At 33.7% G+C, this 14,965-nt stretch overlaps 2 protein-coding genes across 7 annotated transcripts; one reads left to right on the forward strand and one right to left on the reverse strand.

Annotated features, from left to right (window-relative positions):
- Positions 1 to 4,184: 4,184 nt before the first annotated feature.
- Positions 4,185 to 8,759, forward strand: LOC18056033 (pentatricopeptide repeat-containing protein At5g57250, mitochondrial). 4 transcript variants are annotated; one of them, XM_024177538.1, is made up of 4 exons: positions 4,185 to 7,548; positions 7,624 to 7,715; positions 7,806 to 8,038; positions 8,673 to 8,759. In XM_024177538.1, the coding sequence occupies exon 1, from the start codon at positions 4,240 to 4,242 to the stop codon at positions 7,462 to 7,464; it is 3,225 nt and encodes a 1,074-aa protein (XP_024033306.1). In that variant the 5' UTR covers positions 4,185 to 4,239; the 3' UTR covers positions 7,465 to 7,548; positions 7,624 to 7,715; positions 7,806 to 8,038; positions 8,673 to 8,759. The 4 variants fall into 4 exon arrangements, with proteins under 4 accessions (XP_024033306.1, XP_024033305.1, XP_024033304.1 ...); XM_024177537.1 differs by having other exon boundaries at positions 7,649 to 7,715; XM_024177536.1 differs by having other exon boundaries at positions 4,185 to 7,715.
- A 520-nt stretch (positions 8,760 to 9,279) lies between these two features.
- On the reverse strand, positions 9,280 to 13,594 carry LOC18056035 (uncharacterized protein At4g15970). 3 transcript variants are annotated; one of them, XR_002903881.1, is made up of 5 exons: positions 12,869 to 13,594; positions 12,088 to 12,459; positions 10,689 to 11,167; positions 10,041 to 10,184; positions 9,280 to 9,351 (listed from the first exon to the last, which is right to left on the reverse strand). XR_002903881.1 is itself a non-coding variant. In XM_024177539.1 (5 exons), the coding sequence occupies exons 2-5, from the start codon at positions 12,878 to 12,880 to the stop codon at positions 10,094 to 10,096; spliced, it is 954 nt and encodes a 317-aa protein (XP_024033307.1). In that variant the 5' UTR covers positions 12,881 to 12,903; positions 13,092 to 13,590; the 3' UTR covers positions 9,875 to 10,093. The 3 variants fall into 3 exon arrangements, 2 of the variants coding, with proteins under 2 accessions (XP_024033307.1, XP_006453280.1); XM_024177539.1 differs by lacking the exon at positions 9,280 to 9,351 and having other exon boundaries at positions 9,875 to 10,184; positions 12,869 to 12,903; positions 13,092 to 13,590; XM_006453217.2 differs by lacking the exon at positions 9,280 to 9,351 and having other exon boundaries at positions 9,875 to 10,184.
- Positions 13,595 to 14,965: the final 1,371 nt, after the last annotated feature.

Raw genomic sequence — 14,965 nt, forward strand, 5'->3', positions numbered from 1 at the left:
TTATTTTCAATGATTTTGTTGCATCCAAATTTTTTTCTTAATTCGATCCAAACAAAAATGTGATGGGTTTTAAGTCCAAAGACCCTCATGCAATAATATGTCCTAATGTAAACAAGATATATTAGAAACTTTAATTTTTTGTACAAAATAAGAAAGTGTGGTTCCGTAACTTAAATATAGTTATAATTATTTCCCATATTTTAATTAAATATTCTTTTATTCTCTTATTTCTCCTTTTCTTTATTTAAATTACCCAATTATTACTGTAGATGGTCTCGATTACCCACGTAGGCGTCGGAATGTAATCTAAATTGGTTCTATCATTTTCTATCATTTTGAATGAAATTAGAATCTGTAAGTAATCAAACAGGAGCATTTGAGTCTGAGCTACCTAAGCTTGCTCAATAATATTGGTAATTGGACTCAAATCTGACACGAGGAAAATGAAGAATAAAAATCATGATATGGACTATAAAATTATTAAATAAACTTAGGGTTAAGTATATGATGAACTTAGATAAATTTTTTGTGGTTATAACTTGCTTTTGTACTTAATTAGAGAAGACTTTGGATGAATAAAATTTAAGATAATTCCACTAGGCATTGAAGAGCAAATAATGTCTTACCAAAAGTTTTTGATCATACAACTTGCTTTTGTACTTAATTAGAATATTCTTAAACTATGTGAAAAATTGTCAATTTGTAGCTCGTAATTGAATCAAGTGGGAGAGTTTGTCAACGATTCAAAAAGAAATGCCGGTGCTCGGGAAAATTAAATATTTAATTGCAAACCAATTGAGGGTGCAATTGTTGTTTCAGGATTAGGTAACAATAAGTGCACATTAAGGAAATAAGTATAATATATGACACTTGTGTTTCAATAACTCCAATTTTAATAGATTTACACTGCTTATATAGATGGTTTTATGAATTTACATAGTTCTGCTTTTTAAGTAGCGAAATAATTAGGTGCATAAGCTTGTTAAATTTCCATATGTCTCAAAACAGACACCAACAAGTGTTGTTGCTAAGTGATAATTTGTTAAGGCGATATTATACAAGAGGGCTTCGGATTGTATGTCCCTTACATCAAGTGGCTAGTGGGATATGATATGAATTTAGAGGAGCGGATGGGGTACAGGCTTATTATTTATTTATTGAAATAAAAAAAGGGGGGGGGGGGGGGGTGGAATATAGTATAATAATCTAACCTTGCTAGGATAATTTCTACGAAGAGTTCGATCTCATAGTAGAAATAACAATTTTGACTTTAATATTCAAAATTAGATTAGTGGTTTTCCATGATTGAGCGCATGGTGAATAAATAATTAAGCTCTAGCTAGGAAAAATGTTTTATGGGTTGCTTTTGATTAAAAAGCACCTTTTTAAATAACCCATAGCAAGTGAAGTTTATTATTTATTGGAATTGTTGTTTCTCAATGACTGATTATTTTATTTCTCATATTTAATTTCATCATCACGTTACATATATATATAAATTTACAAATTTCTATATAAATTCATAAGTAATATAAATTGGCAAGCAGAGTATAGCCCAACTCAATACCTAAGTCAACACGTACATTCAAGGGAGAGATGGCTTGTTGGATGATCTTATTTCGCAGTTCATCATCATTATCTTCATCAACAACAATCAATAGTGTACGAGTTGTTGATCTAAATGGCCATGTAGAGGAGTTTGATCATCCTGTATCGGTCAGCCAAGTTACGGGGAAGCAGCCGAAGCAATTTGTATTCACGGCAGCTCAGCTTCTGACCGCTGTCTTAAAGCCACTGAAACCTGAAACCCTCCTGGAACCAGGCCGTCTTTATTTTTTACTGCCCTCCTCAGCATTCCAGATGGCTGATGTTTCTCCTCTTGACTTGGCTATTATAGTTAAAAAGCTGACGGCAAAAGCAAAATCCAAAAATCCTGAAGTCAGGTCACGGGCGAGAAGTACTTTCGAGGCCGTCGAAAGACTGCCTGGAAAACGATCTTGGAAGCCGATTTTGGACACCATTAGAGAGATTTCCTTCAGAAGGAGTGAATCTGCAGAACTATGAGAAATTCATATATGAGATCATGAACCTCAATTTTGATTGCTTTTGTTTTTTTCTTTTGAATCTGATTTTCATAGCAATGTAATTAATGAACCTGTAAATATAATTATGTAGATTTCAGTATTGCACCTTTTGCAATTGAATCCAATTTTTTATGTTAATGTCATATCTGAAATAGTGCGAAAAGAAGAGCTTTTAATTTCAACGTATAATTGGATTCACATGAATTTGACGATGTTAATTTCTCCAATCAATCCTTTCAATCTTAAGTTTTTACAATTGCGTTTTTTTTTTTTCTTTTTAATGGTTACAAGTTGCTTTGCAAGATGTGCTTGATATTTTAGTTGTCGTATTTTGAGATTTGTATTTTGTTTGCTTGTTTTCCTGTCGTCGGTCAGCTGCATGTGACTGATTCAGCAAGTTGAGTTTTTTTTGTTTTTTAATCAAATTTTCTTTCTTCACCCACCTTTGGTAAATGATAAACAATTCATGTAAAATAATAGAAAATAGAAAATTGATATAGAAATGGAAGTTGGTGGCTCTCCACCATGGCACCATCAACTTAGCTTTAGCTTGCGAAGCAAACAGGAACGTCAAGTGCACACCGTTTGCATTGGTTGGCCACTAAACAAACAGCTCAAGAGATATGGATGGCCAAAGAGCTAAATAAGTCAATATGATCATGACGTGTCCGAAGGCTTGGCTTTGTTTTGATTGGCTGATGGATCCTATAAGATAGAGAGAGAGCACTTCTCTTTGTCATTGGGTATCCCGAAATTGAAATTTGAAAGTCTCACAAATTACGGTAATTTCATTTTCATTTGTATCGTCTATTTGTTTATTTACACTTCCCAACTGAACTTTCAATTATTATAATATATATATATATAAAATCTATTTCTTCTCTTTTTGGTGGGGTTGGGGGCTGGGGGTTGTTCAAGAGGTGTATTGCCCAAAAAAAGAGAGAGAGAGAGAGTATTCCGAATTTAAAGTTTATTACTGGTGTGCTGCAAAATTTTATTTTTATGAATTTTATATAGTATCCCTTGGGTACACTAATGTTTCAGCTATTTATTGACCAAATTAACCAGAGGGCCACATGTAAGTTTAGATTAATAAAATTTGATTTTATAATAAGAAATCATGCATGTGTAAAGTGTAAAAAGAAAAAAAAATTGATAATAATAATAATATAATAAGAGTTTGCATTTTTCAACATCCTCTACGGCTATTGCTGACTAATGCAAAAATCGTTTTTTTTTTTCCGTTTGAAATCTTCCAAATTTAAAATATGGGGACTTCATATTCTGGAAAAAAAAAACGATTTTTTTTTTTTAAATCTTCCAAATTTCGTTTGAAATCTTCAATTTGAAATCTTCCAAATTGACAATCATTTTTCACCCAACTGAAGATTGAATTTCCGGTGAGCCTAATGCAAAATCCTCTACTAAATCATCCATCACTATCCTCATTTCCGTAGGTTAGAAAAGAATTTGATGAAAAATTGAAGAAGAAGTTGCAGTAGGTATAGAGGAGAAAAAGAAGAAAAACAGTTGGAGGGAGGGAGAGGATGAAGATATTCCGGTAGCACTCCTCAAAGAAGTTTTTGGGTTATGTTGTGGAAAACTGGAAATTGTGGCATGAATATTTTCAAGATTGCAAAAGTTGTCAAGTTCTAGGCCCATTAGAGGTCATTGATGGACCGAACTATGTTTATCTAAATACACCCCATTAATTCTTAAAAACCCACATAGAAGCAATAATATAATTGCTCGATCATTAAAGGGGCGTAATCAGCATTTGAAAAAAAAAAGTTTTTGGGTTATGTTGTAGAAATTGTGGAATGAATATTTTCGAGATTGTAAAAGTTGTCAAGTGATAGGCCCATTAGAGATCACTGATGGACCGAACTATGTGAGTTTAAATACACCCCATTTAATTCTTAAAATCCCACAGTCAAGCAAAAATATAATTGCTTGTTCATTAAAGGGGCGTAATCAGCATATAGTGAGGTGCTTTTAGGTAAACGCAACGAAAAACAAAAAGAACAAAAAACAAAAGCCAAAATAATAATAATAATAATAATAATAAATAAATAAATAGGCAGATCCGCAGATGGGAGCTCGAGCTACAGCACCTGCTCAACTGTTCTGTTCTCAATGAGACTCGGCCACTGCCATGTTTATGACTCGTTCTTTCTCATCGTCTTCTCCTTGTAATCATCCCAAAACATCATCGTTTCAAACATTAATCAAAAGAGGCTTCACTCCCACTCTCAATTCCATCAACAAGTTCCTTCTCTGGCTCTCTCAAAACAAAAGATTCAATTTTGTAATTCACTTCTTCTCCCAACTAAACTCCAACCATATCAAGCCCAACTCTCAAACTCACTCAACCTTCGCTTGGGCTCTCCTCAAATTGCATAAATTTGAAGAAGCATATCATTTTTTGTATACCCAGGTGACAAAGACTTCGTTTCCCCACCAAAGTCGCTTTTTTGATTCTCTAATTCAAGGTTTTTTTATCAAAAGAAATGACCCAGAAAAGGCATTGCTCGTCTTGAAAGACTGCTTGAGGAATCACGGCACATTGCCCTCTTCTTTTACGTTTTGTTCATTGGTATATAGCTTTTGCTCTCAAGGTAATATGAGTAGGGCAGTCGAGGTTTTGGAATTGATGAGTGATGAGAATGTTAAGTACCCTTTTGATAATTTTGTTTGTAGCTCAGTGGTTTCTGGTTTTTGTAAGATTGGTAAACCTGAGCTTGCTATTGGGTTTTTTGAGAATGCTATAAGTTTGGGAGCTTTAAAGCCTAATGTTGTCAGTTACACTTCACTTGTCATCGCTCTCTGCATGTTGGGTAGAGTTAATGAGGTTAATGAGTTGTTTGTGAGGATGGAGAGTGAAGGATTGAAATTTGATGTCGTTTTCTATAGTTGTTGGATTTGTGGGTACTTTAGGGAAGGGATGTTGTTGGAGGCATTTTGTAAGCATAGACAAATGGTGGATAAAGGAATAAAACCTGATACTGTTAGCTATACCATACTTCTAGATGGGTTTTCAAAGGAAGGAACTATTGAAAAGGCAGTCGGAATTCTGAATAAGATGATAGAAGACAGGTTGAGACCAAATTTGATTACTTATACTGCAATCATATTTGGTTTTTGCAAGAAAGGGAAATTGGAGGAGGCATTCACTGTGTTCAAGAAAGTTGAAGATTTAGGACTTGTAGCAGATGAGTTTGTTTATGCTACTTTGATTGATGGCGTTTGTAGGAGAGGAGATTTAGATTGTGCATTTCGTCTTCTGGAAGACATGGAGAAGAAGGGAATTAAGCCAAGCATTGTTACTTATAATACTATTATTAATGGATTGTGCAAGGTTGGTAGGACATCAGACGCGGAGGAAGTCTCAAAAGGGATTCTTGGAGATGTTGTCACATACAGTACATTGTTACATGGGTATATTGAAGAAGACAATGTGAATGGGATTTTGGAAACAAAACAGAGATTGGAAGAAGCGGGGATTCAAATGGATATTGTCATGTGTAACATACTTATCAAAGCACTGTTCATGGTGGGTGCACTGGAGGATGCTCGTGCTCTTTACCAGGCAATGCCAGAAATGAATTTGGTTGCAAATTCTGTTACCTTTAGTACAATGATTGATGGCTACTGTAAATTAGGTAGAATTGAGGAGGCACTTGAGATATTTGATGAATTGAGGAGGATGTCAATTTCTTCTGTTGCATGCTACAACTGCATTATTAATGGTCTATGCAAGAGTGGAATGGTGGATATGGCAACTGAGGTATTTATTGAGCTCAATGAGAAAGGATTGTCTTTGTATGTAGGTATGCATAAGATAATACTACAGGCAACCTTCGCAAAAGGAGGAGTGGGAGGAGTCTTGAATTTTGTTTACAGAATTGAGAACTTAAGATCGGAAATATACGATATTATATGTAATGACGTGATTAGTTTCCTGTGCAAGAGAGGTTCCTCTGAAGTTGCTAGTGAATTATACATGTTTATGAGGAAGAGAGGGTCGTTTGTGACAGATCAGTCTTATTATTCTATATTGAAGGGACTTGATAATGGAGGCAAAAAGTGGCTGATTGGGCCTTTATTAAGTATGTTTGTGAAAGAAAATGGCCTAGTCGAACCAATGATCAGCAAGTATTTAGTACAATACTTGTGTCTGAATGATGTGACTAATGCCCTGCTGTTTATCAAGAATATGAAAGAGATTTCTTCAACTGTCACTATTCCTGTCAATGTTCTCAAGAAACTTATTAAGGCTGGTAGAGTGTTGGATGTGTATAAACTTGTCATGGGAGCTGAAGATAGTTTACCTTGTATGGATGTTGTTGATTATTCAACCATAGTTGCTGCACTCTGCAGGGAAGGATATGTCAATAAGGCGTTAGATCTCTGTGCTTTTGCTAGAAATAAGGGGATCACTCTTAACATTGTCACTTATAATACAGTTATACACAGCTTATGCCGCCAGGGATGTTTTGTGGAAGCATTTCGGCTATTTGATTCGTTAGAAAGAATCGATATGGTTCCTTCCGAAGTCTCATATGCCATATTGATTTACAATTTATGTAAAGAAGGACAATTGCTAGATGCCAAGAAATTGTTTGATAGGATGGTCCTCAAAGGCTTTAAACCTAGTACACGTATTTATAACTCATTTATAGATGGTTATTGCAAGTTTGGTCAATTGGAAGAAGCCTTCAAATTTCTGCATGATTTGAAGATAAACTGCCTTGAGCCTGACAAATTCACAGTTAGTTCAGTCATAAATGGTTTTTGCCAGAAGGGCGACATGGAAGGGGCTCTTGGATTCTTTTTGGATTTCAATATGAAAGGTGTATCACCTGATTTCTTGGGTTTTCTGTATTTGGTTAAAGGTCTTTGTACGAAGGGAAGGATTGAAGAGGCTAGAAGCATCTTAAGAGAAATGCTGCAGTCAAAATCTGTTCTTGAACTGATAAACAGAGTTGATATCGAAGTTGAATCAGAGTCAGTTTTAAACTTTCTTATCTCTTTATGTGAGCAAGGAAGTATACTAGAAGCTATTGCTATCCTTGATGAAATTGGATACATGCTTTTCCCTACTCAGAGATTTGGCACCGATCGTGCAATAGAAACTCAAAACAAGCTTGATGAATGTGAATCTCTCAATGCAGTTGCCTCAGTAGCTTCACTTTCCAATCAACAAACTGATTCAGATGTGTTGGGGAGGTCCAACTACCATAATGTGGAAAAAATATCTAAATTTCATGACTTTAACTTTTGTTACTCCAAAGTTGCGTCATTCTGTTCAAAGGGAGAGCTGCAGAAGGCAAATAAGTTAATGAAGGAAATGCTTTCTAGTTTCAAAGAAGATTCCTAGATACAAATTTATTGGCTGCTGCTGCTACACGGGCTTCCTATTCCTTGCGTAGTGGAAAAGAATCTAATTGCTTATATCCTGATGGTAAATATTATTTGTATCTTTTAAAACTTTTTTCCTGATCCTTCAATTTTCATATGCCTCATACTCTATTAACAGTCTTACCTGGGATCATTTGCTGTAGTATGAGGCTCTTCCTGTTCCTGGCTGCTATAAGTATAAAGAGTCTCTTAACGGGACTTCTAAATGAAGTATGAGACTTGAGGCTTTATTCTCTTTATATTGATCTATGTCAAATTTCTTGTCTCTTTTACACTTCTGTTTGTGCCTTTTGGTGACAGTCATACAGCAGCTTTTGCTGCTGGAAATAATGGTATTCCTGTGAGAATGCATGGCCATGAACCTTGGAAAGCAAGTAGATTGGCTTCCCATGCCAGAAGGGAGCATTAGTCTTATAATGGCGATAATGCAATTGTATTATCTTTTCTATTTTAAGTGATGGCTTTGCTGTTTATGAGACACCTTACAGGCTTTTGGAGGCTCTGTAGCAGATGCGGTAGCTGCAATTGATCAGGTGTGTTACTTTTCATAGCAGGCAGCAAATAAAGAATTGGTAAATGCTACCATTGTTATTTCAGTTTTTGCTGTGATATAAACCATTGTTTGTGGGGTGGGTGTATAGCTCAACCATATTCCTTTCCTTCATACCATTAACAGCTTCAAAATACATTTGGATCTTTTGATGGGCAACATGTTAACAATTGATAGTTTCTAGCTTAGATAATTTCTCTGTAATCTAGGTTTTCTACATTACCTAGGCAAATCATCCTGTATTTTTATTGTTTGACTCCCATGGGGAAATTTCTTTTAGCTCATGTCTTTCTTCTGTCTTGCTTTAATATTGATTAAAAAAAAAAGAAAAAATAGGGAAGAAAAGACAAGGCTCTAGGTTGATTGGTAATGAAGTCTTCATTTCCTGCTATGAATATGATATGAACTCATACATCTTTGCCAATAAGTCTCTTATTCTCATTTTAATTGGTGGCTATATCTTTGAGCATTAATTTTAATTTTAATTCTAGGAAACCAATTTTATCAGGCTGTTCAGGATGGAGTAGATATATTCAGCCTCTCTATAGGGCAAAACAATCCTCCAGCAACCACCATAACCGAATTTTTTAACCCTTTTAATGCTACACTTCTTGCAGGCTGTCAAAGCAATGTATTTGTTGCAGAAGCAGTGGAAATGGATTCTCTTTTGCAAAAACATTGGTATCATATAGCCCATGGCAATAGAAAATTCTTAGCTGGGATTGGGTTGTCCTGTGAGTTTCCATCGTTGTAACTGTTTCCTGTGATATGATAACCTTTGGGAAGAGATATTATGATCAATATTAATAAGAGGACCATAACGCATATAGCAGCAACAAAAAGTTGTTTTCCCTGGCGAACTTTATATAATAATTGTCTTCCCATTCTACGTCACAGGGAATTAGTAGAGTGGTGCCGGATGGCGATGATTATTACTTTGATACAGTATTTGCAATCATTTATTCAACCCATTCCCTGCTATCGTAAATCTTAAGTTTCTTTGAACTGGGACTTATCTTCTTTGAACTTCCAATAGCAACCCTGCATTTTCTTCGAGGGTGTCCTTGCCCACATGCTTGCTGCCACATGTCACGGCTTTGCCTTGTTGGCTCTTAGCTTAATGGTTCAATCTCTGCTAGGTATGATTCTTTGCCTTTTTTTTCCTTTTCAAATATAGTATATAGAGCAATTTACAATGGAGTAATTAGCTTGCTTAGAGCATTACTGTCTTTTCTCTTTCGTAGGAGTACATATCACCATGTTTATATTTGTTGCTGGTTCTTCTGCGGTCACGACCTAAATGAAAATCAATAATCATGGTGCTAATGTGGATATATGAAATGGCAATCCCTATCTTACATGCATGTAAGATACATTCTCCTCACATGAATAGTGCATGTGTGGGATTTATACATTATTCATGTGAGAGGGATGTATCTTACATGCAAAGAAGATTGAAACACGTATCATATTTTATTTAATACATGTATCAAGACGGCAAACAAATACATCTCGCAGCATTAAAGACAGCCACAAAATTATTCATGTTGGATTTTGGATTATAGATTCCATATATGTCAAGAAAATGACCTCCAGCAATTGTATTATTTTCCACAACTATAATTGATTGTGTGGAGGATCAGGATCAGACTCGTGGTCTCCAAATCACCATAATTTTATCTAGAATCTTTAAAAATAGAAAATGACCTCAAATTGAATGTTTTCAAAGGATACCACGTCGATATTACGTATTATATATATATATATATATATATATATTAATTTCGTTAAGATTATAATTGTAATAAAAGCATTCAAGTTATTGCACAATAGCCAAACGATTCAAATAAGATTATGGCCTTTGATAGGGCATTTAAGCAAACATTGAACAAAACAATGACGTTCAACGTCATAGAAACAAAACTATGCGTTGCTTTACAACAGTTGAGTAAAAAAGGAAGACTAAAACACGATTTACAATTTACCTTTGTTTATTAATCAATCAATCCAAAAGTCCAAAGAGACCCTAAAACACGTGTCATTGATTATTGCCCTCTTGAGCACTAATCTTCGGCGCAGCAGGCGGAAGACTGTTAGGCGACTCGTCAGGAGGATGAAAGGGTGTCTCTCTATTTTCGACCAAAAAAATAATTAGCAACAGATTTTAAACTCAAAAGATTGAAATACGTCAAATAAAAAACAGCAAAATTTTTTAATTCAGAATTTAAATTAAAGTTAGGGACAAATTTACGACATTATAAATGGACTTTTACAACATTGTAAAATATTGAAAAAAAAAATAATTTACAACATCCTAAACTTCTTCCCAATTTTAATTCGGGACCTAAAGCCAACTCACATAAAACATAATCAATGTTTGTAAACTATTGACAGCCCTACCGAAGGAGACTGAAAAAATTTATCCAAAATGTTAGGACTATGATAACACATTTGCAGTACTACATAAAGGATATACAATGCTGTATGTATATGTTTATAGTACAAATCTGTATTTAATTTAGTGTACATCTTCGTGTTGAAAACTGACTAGATTGATATGTGATTTAGTTTATCTGTAAGAAGTTCATATCAAGAGAGGATCTTAGTCCACATATATATATATATATATATACCTGCATTTTTTAGGCACAGTCCATGATCGTGGGAGTGATTTCTGATCCGGAGGCAACTCCATAAAATTTCTCCAGTCCTCAAGTGCAAGTCTAAGATCAGTAATTTTTGCTTCGAGGCCAAAGCAGCAATTGGCATGCATGGTACAAACTGCATTAAAATCTTGGCTAACTTGACAAAATCCAGCAATGTATTTGGTGTCTAGAAATCTTATTTTTACTTGGATTTTTTGGATATACGGATCGAATTTGATTTCGTTCAGAACATCTTGATCATGTAGACCTGGAAACATCTTTCTGGAGTTGTACCAAAACTTGTAGAATTCGATTGTTCGATTGTTGGATTTTACGTAGTTAAATCCTCCATTTGGTTCGTTTCTTAGATTAAATGAGTTGCCTGAGAATCTGTCGCATGCAATTTGGAAATCTGCATCTGGGTCAAAACGTTGAAATGGGTTCTGCAGCCACACAATATCCGCATCCTGCTATTTTGAAAAAAATTAAAAACAAGATTGTTAAGGGAGAATTTAAATAACTTTCAAAAAACAAAAAAAAAAAAAGGAAGAATTTAAACAAGAGAAAAAGTCCTCTGAAAAAAAATAAATAAGAGAAAATCTTTCACGTTTTTTACAAATAAGTCGCTGTATGCCTCTTTCTCAGTCTTGGCGGCATCACTCTTCACGTTTTTTTAAAGTCAACGTTTGCATCACTCTTCTCGGTTTATAAAGTCAACGTTTTCCTTCTTTTTTTAAGGATTCTCCTTAGTCCTTACTTTTAAAAAAGTTATCACTATTTTTTTCAAACAAAAAATTAACTATTTTTTATTCTATTTTTTTTTCAAACAAAAAATTAACTATTTTTAAATCTTCCTCCTCATTTTTTAAAAAGTTATCCTATTTTCTTCAAAAGATAAGGAAAAAAACGAATTGTTTTCTTAACAAAAATAGAATAAATTGAGATTTTCAAAAATATAATTCATGAGAAAGGTAATATGAAGTTAATATATACTTTTGTATCTATTTTATTCAACAACTAAAAAGAAAAAAGAAAACCATCACCATAGAATCCATACGACCAGGTAAAGGTTAAATTAACTAGAGTGCTGGTGGTATTAATTATTAACAATCATCATGTGTGGTGGTGTTAATAAGCTTAACTGGTTTAAACTCTGCTCTTACGTTGGCGGGAGGGCATTTGTTTGCCATAATACAATTAATTTCTTCTGAAACATTAAACGTGTGGATGTCCTAAAAAATTTGTGACTCCTGGTAGTATACAGTGACCTGTCGACTTTTAGTATACAGTGACCTGTCGACTTTTAACATAATCATTGGACCTGCAGAGAGACACGTTACAAGACTACATCATAATGCAACATCTGTAAAATTGAAAAAGAACGTACCGTGAAGACAAAGTTGTAACCCATTGCAAGAACATCTGATAGAAGACGAATTCGAATCCACATCATTTCCAAGTAACTAGAGGTCATAAAATAAGCTTCCTTGCCCGAAAAATCGAGGCCAGAAGTATTGAGAGCATAACAATGAGGATGCGTTGATAAGCAATGATCAAGTGCTTTTGAGTCCAATGCTACCACCACCAGATGATCTAAAAGTTTACCAGTTCCATTTCCTGTTCTGAAACTCTCCAAAAATATATCAAATATTGAGTTCGGCTCTGCCCATGCTTGATTTAATGTTGTTATTATCACTGTATTGTCTCCCATTGCTGCTCTTTTGAGAATTTTCTCTAGGCTTGGATCATTGCTACTTTTCTGCAATAAGAAGGGACAAAAAAAAAAGAAAAAAAAAAGACAGAAACAAATCACTTGTGAGTTCCTGCCCGCATTAGTTCGTTATGCTATTAAAATATTTTTCGCGTAATTCACGATCGAACTCACATCGGTGGGGGAAAAAAAAACTCAGACTAGTGAAATTAAAGTAATAAAAGCCTTTTTCTTTTTAAAAAAATTTTAAAAAAATTAATCCATTTGTTAGAATTTAACTTTGGTGATCTTTTTATGTTAAAAAAAAAAAATTAATGGCTCCCGTAAACAAAAGATTCTGCTACTGCCATGCAAATATGATCCCAAAACCAAAAATTAATTAAACAGAGCATAAAAATATATCAGGGAAAGTGAGTCATAAATAAACAAATGCCCCAAAAAAAAAGAAAAAACTGACCTGAGCTTTCATGGATGGCGCAATAACATCATAAGCTGAGGAACGAGGCAAAAACTCAAAGGGATTAGCTGAGTGATAAAGAAAAAGACATGAAACTGCAGCTACAACAAATAAAGTAATAATTACAGTCCTCTGATTTATCAACGGAGCCTTGCTATCTTCTCCACTAGGATTTGCAGCTATTGATTTTGACATTCTTTTTTTTTTCTTTTTTATGGCCTACCTATTTTTCTCTTGAATTTCCACCACTCGTTACCACTTCAATTTCTCTTTGGCCTCTTCGGTATCATACATACGTGTATAATATATACAACAAAGTGAATATTCTAATTAAATTGAAGTATTTTTCCGTCAGATGCTTGAAGAAATTACAGAAATTATCAGGGTCTACAATAATACTTTGTAGACCCTGATAATTTTTTAAGGGCAGATGAGAAAGCAACGGCTTGGAAAATGATTTGAGGAAAAAGAATTGAAAAAGAAAAATGGAAATTGAAGCGTTTCGAATTGACTTTTAGGATGATTTGGGATAATAATTATTAATATAAAGGATAATAAGCAAGTTGCAGAGAAAAGTGAAATTGGTATAGAATTTGAATATAATAAAAAGTTTAATGACAAAAATAAACTGTAAGGGTAGAAAATATAGGCCCTGAAAACTCGTTCGGCCCTGAGAGTTTTTCTGCAGTCTCCATTTTGTCTGAACAAGTCAACAAATTTCAACTAGGGAAGGGAACAATCAGTTGTTTTAATGAATTAGACTACTTAATTCCCTTCCTTACGTCCTGGCGGTTGGGCACTTTTAATTAGAATCAATCAAAATTCAAAAGCTGCTTGATTAAAAAACTAGCAAGGAAATTATAAAGAGATAATAACATTTAATTGGAATCAATCAAAGTAAACTATCCTGCTTGATTAAAGGATTAGCAATTAAGTAAACTATGTAGAGATAATAACATTTGGGTCTCTGATTTTTAATACAATAACAAATAAGAAGATAATTTCCAAACTGCTTCGTCTTGGGGAGTCAATTTTCAATTGCCAATTCGGTTTGGATTGATTCCGTGTAAGTGTTTAAGAAAGTAACTAAAGAGAAATGACATTTAAAGAAAAAAGGAATTCTAACCGATTAGGTTCGGTTTAATTTAGTTCTCTAAAATGATTTGGGTCGAGATGATATCATTTTAGAATATTTCCAACATTATTTAAGTAATAATTTATTAATATGGAGTCATTTAACTGTTATACCTCAGAAAACTTTGAAATAAATAAGTTCTTGATTAAACTGATTGCAGAGTTAGAATGATCAAATCATATATCTAATACTTGGAGTTTCAATGGAATATGACAATAAGAACCGTCGTAAAAACTTTTAAACTAAATCATTGTAATTGGAAAAACGGTAGGGATCCATATGTTAATACTCCATTAAATAATATTGTATAAAGTAGATAAATCACTGTACAAGGACATCTCAGACTATTCAACTAACAAGATTTTTAATAAAATGTAGCCGCCAACGTCTCTAATATCACCACTCTCTCATTTTAGATTAGAATTCTCTCTCTTAAATTTTAAAAGACATTGTATTCTATATTTTTTTAATAATAATATTTAGATAGGAATTAGATTATTTATTTTTTATTTATTAACTACCAATCATTATATTAATATTTATTCCGCAGAAGTTTAGATCATCAGAAAATTTTAGTTTGTTAAGAATTATGATCCTCTTAAACCTTTAAACATATAATGTCATGTTGTCAAGTATGTAGATAAAACTAAACTACTTTTTTATTTATTTATTAGCCATCAATTACCAGCATGAATATGTACTCATAAAAGATTTAGATTTAGATCTTGACTGAATTAAAAGTTAGACACTAAATAGAATTATTTGTATATTGTACTATTGTAGATTGGAGGCTAAAGATTCTTTTATGGGTTTTGCCATTTCCATACCATACGAATACCAATATACACGTTTTAAAATATAAATTTAGCTATGTTTTGTATGTATAAAGAAATTATACGAATAGTTTATGGGTCCAGCTACTATACCCCTGAGGTTTGGTACCCCCATTCTTTTGTCTTTTT

Source organism: Citrus clementina, unplaced genomic scaffold (genome assembly GCF_000493195.1).
Source record: "Citrus clementina cultivar Clemenules unplaced genomic scaffold, Citrus_clementina_v1.0 scaffold_1, whole genome shotgun sequence".
NCBI classification, from domain to species: Eukaryota; Viridiplantae; Streptophyta; class Magnoliopsida; order Sapindales; family Rutaceae; genus Citrus; species Citrus x clementina.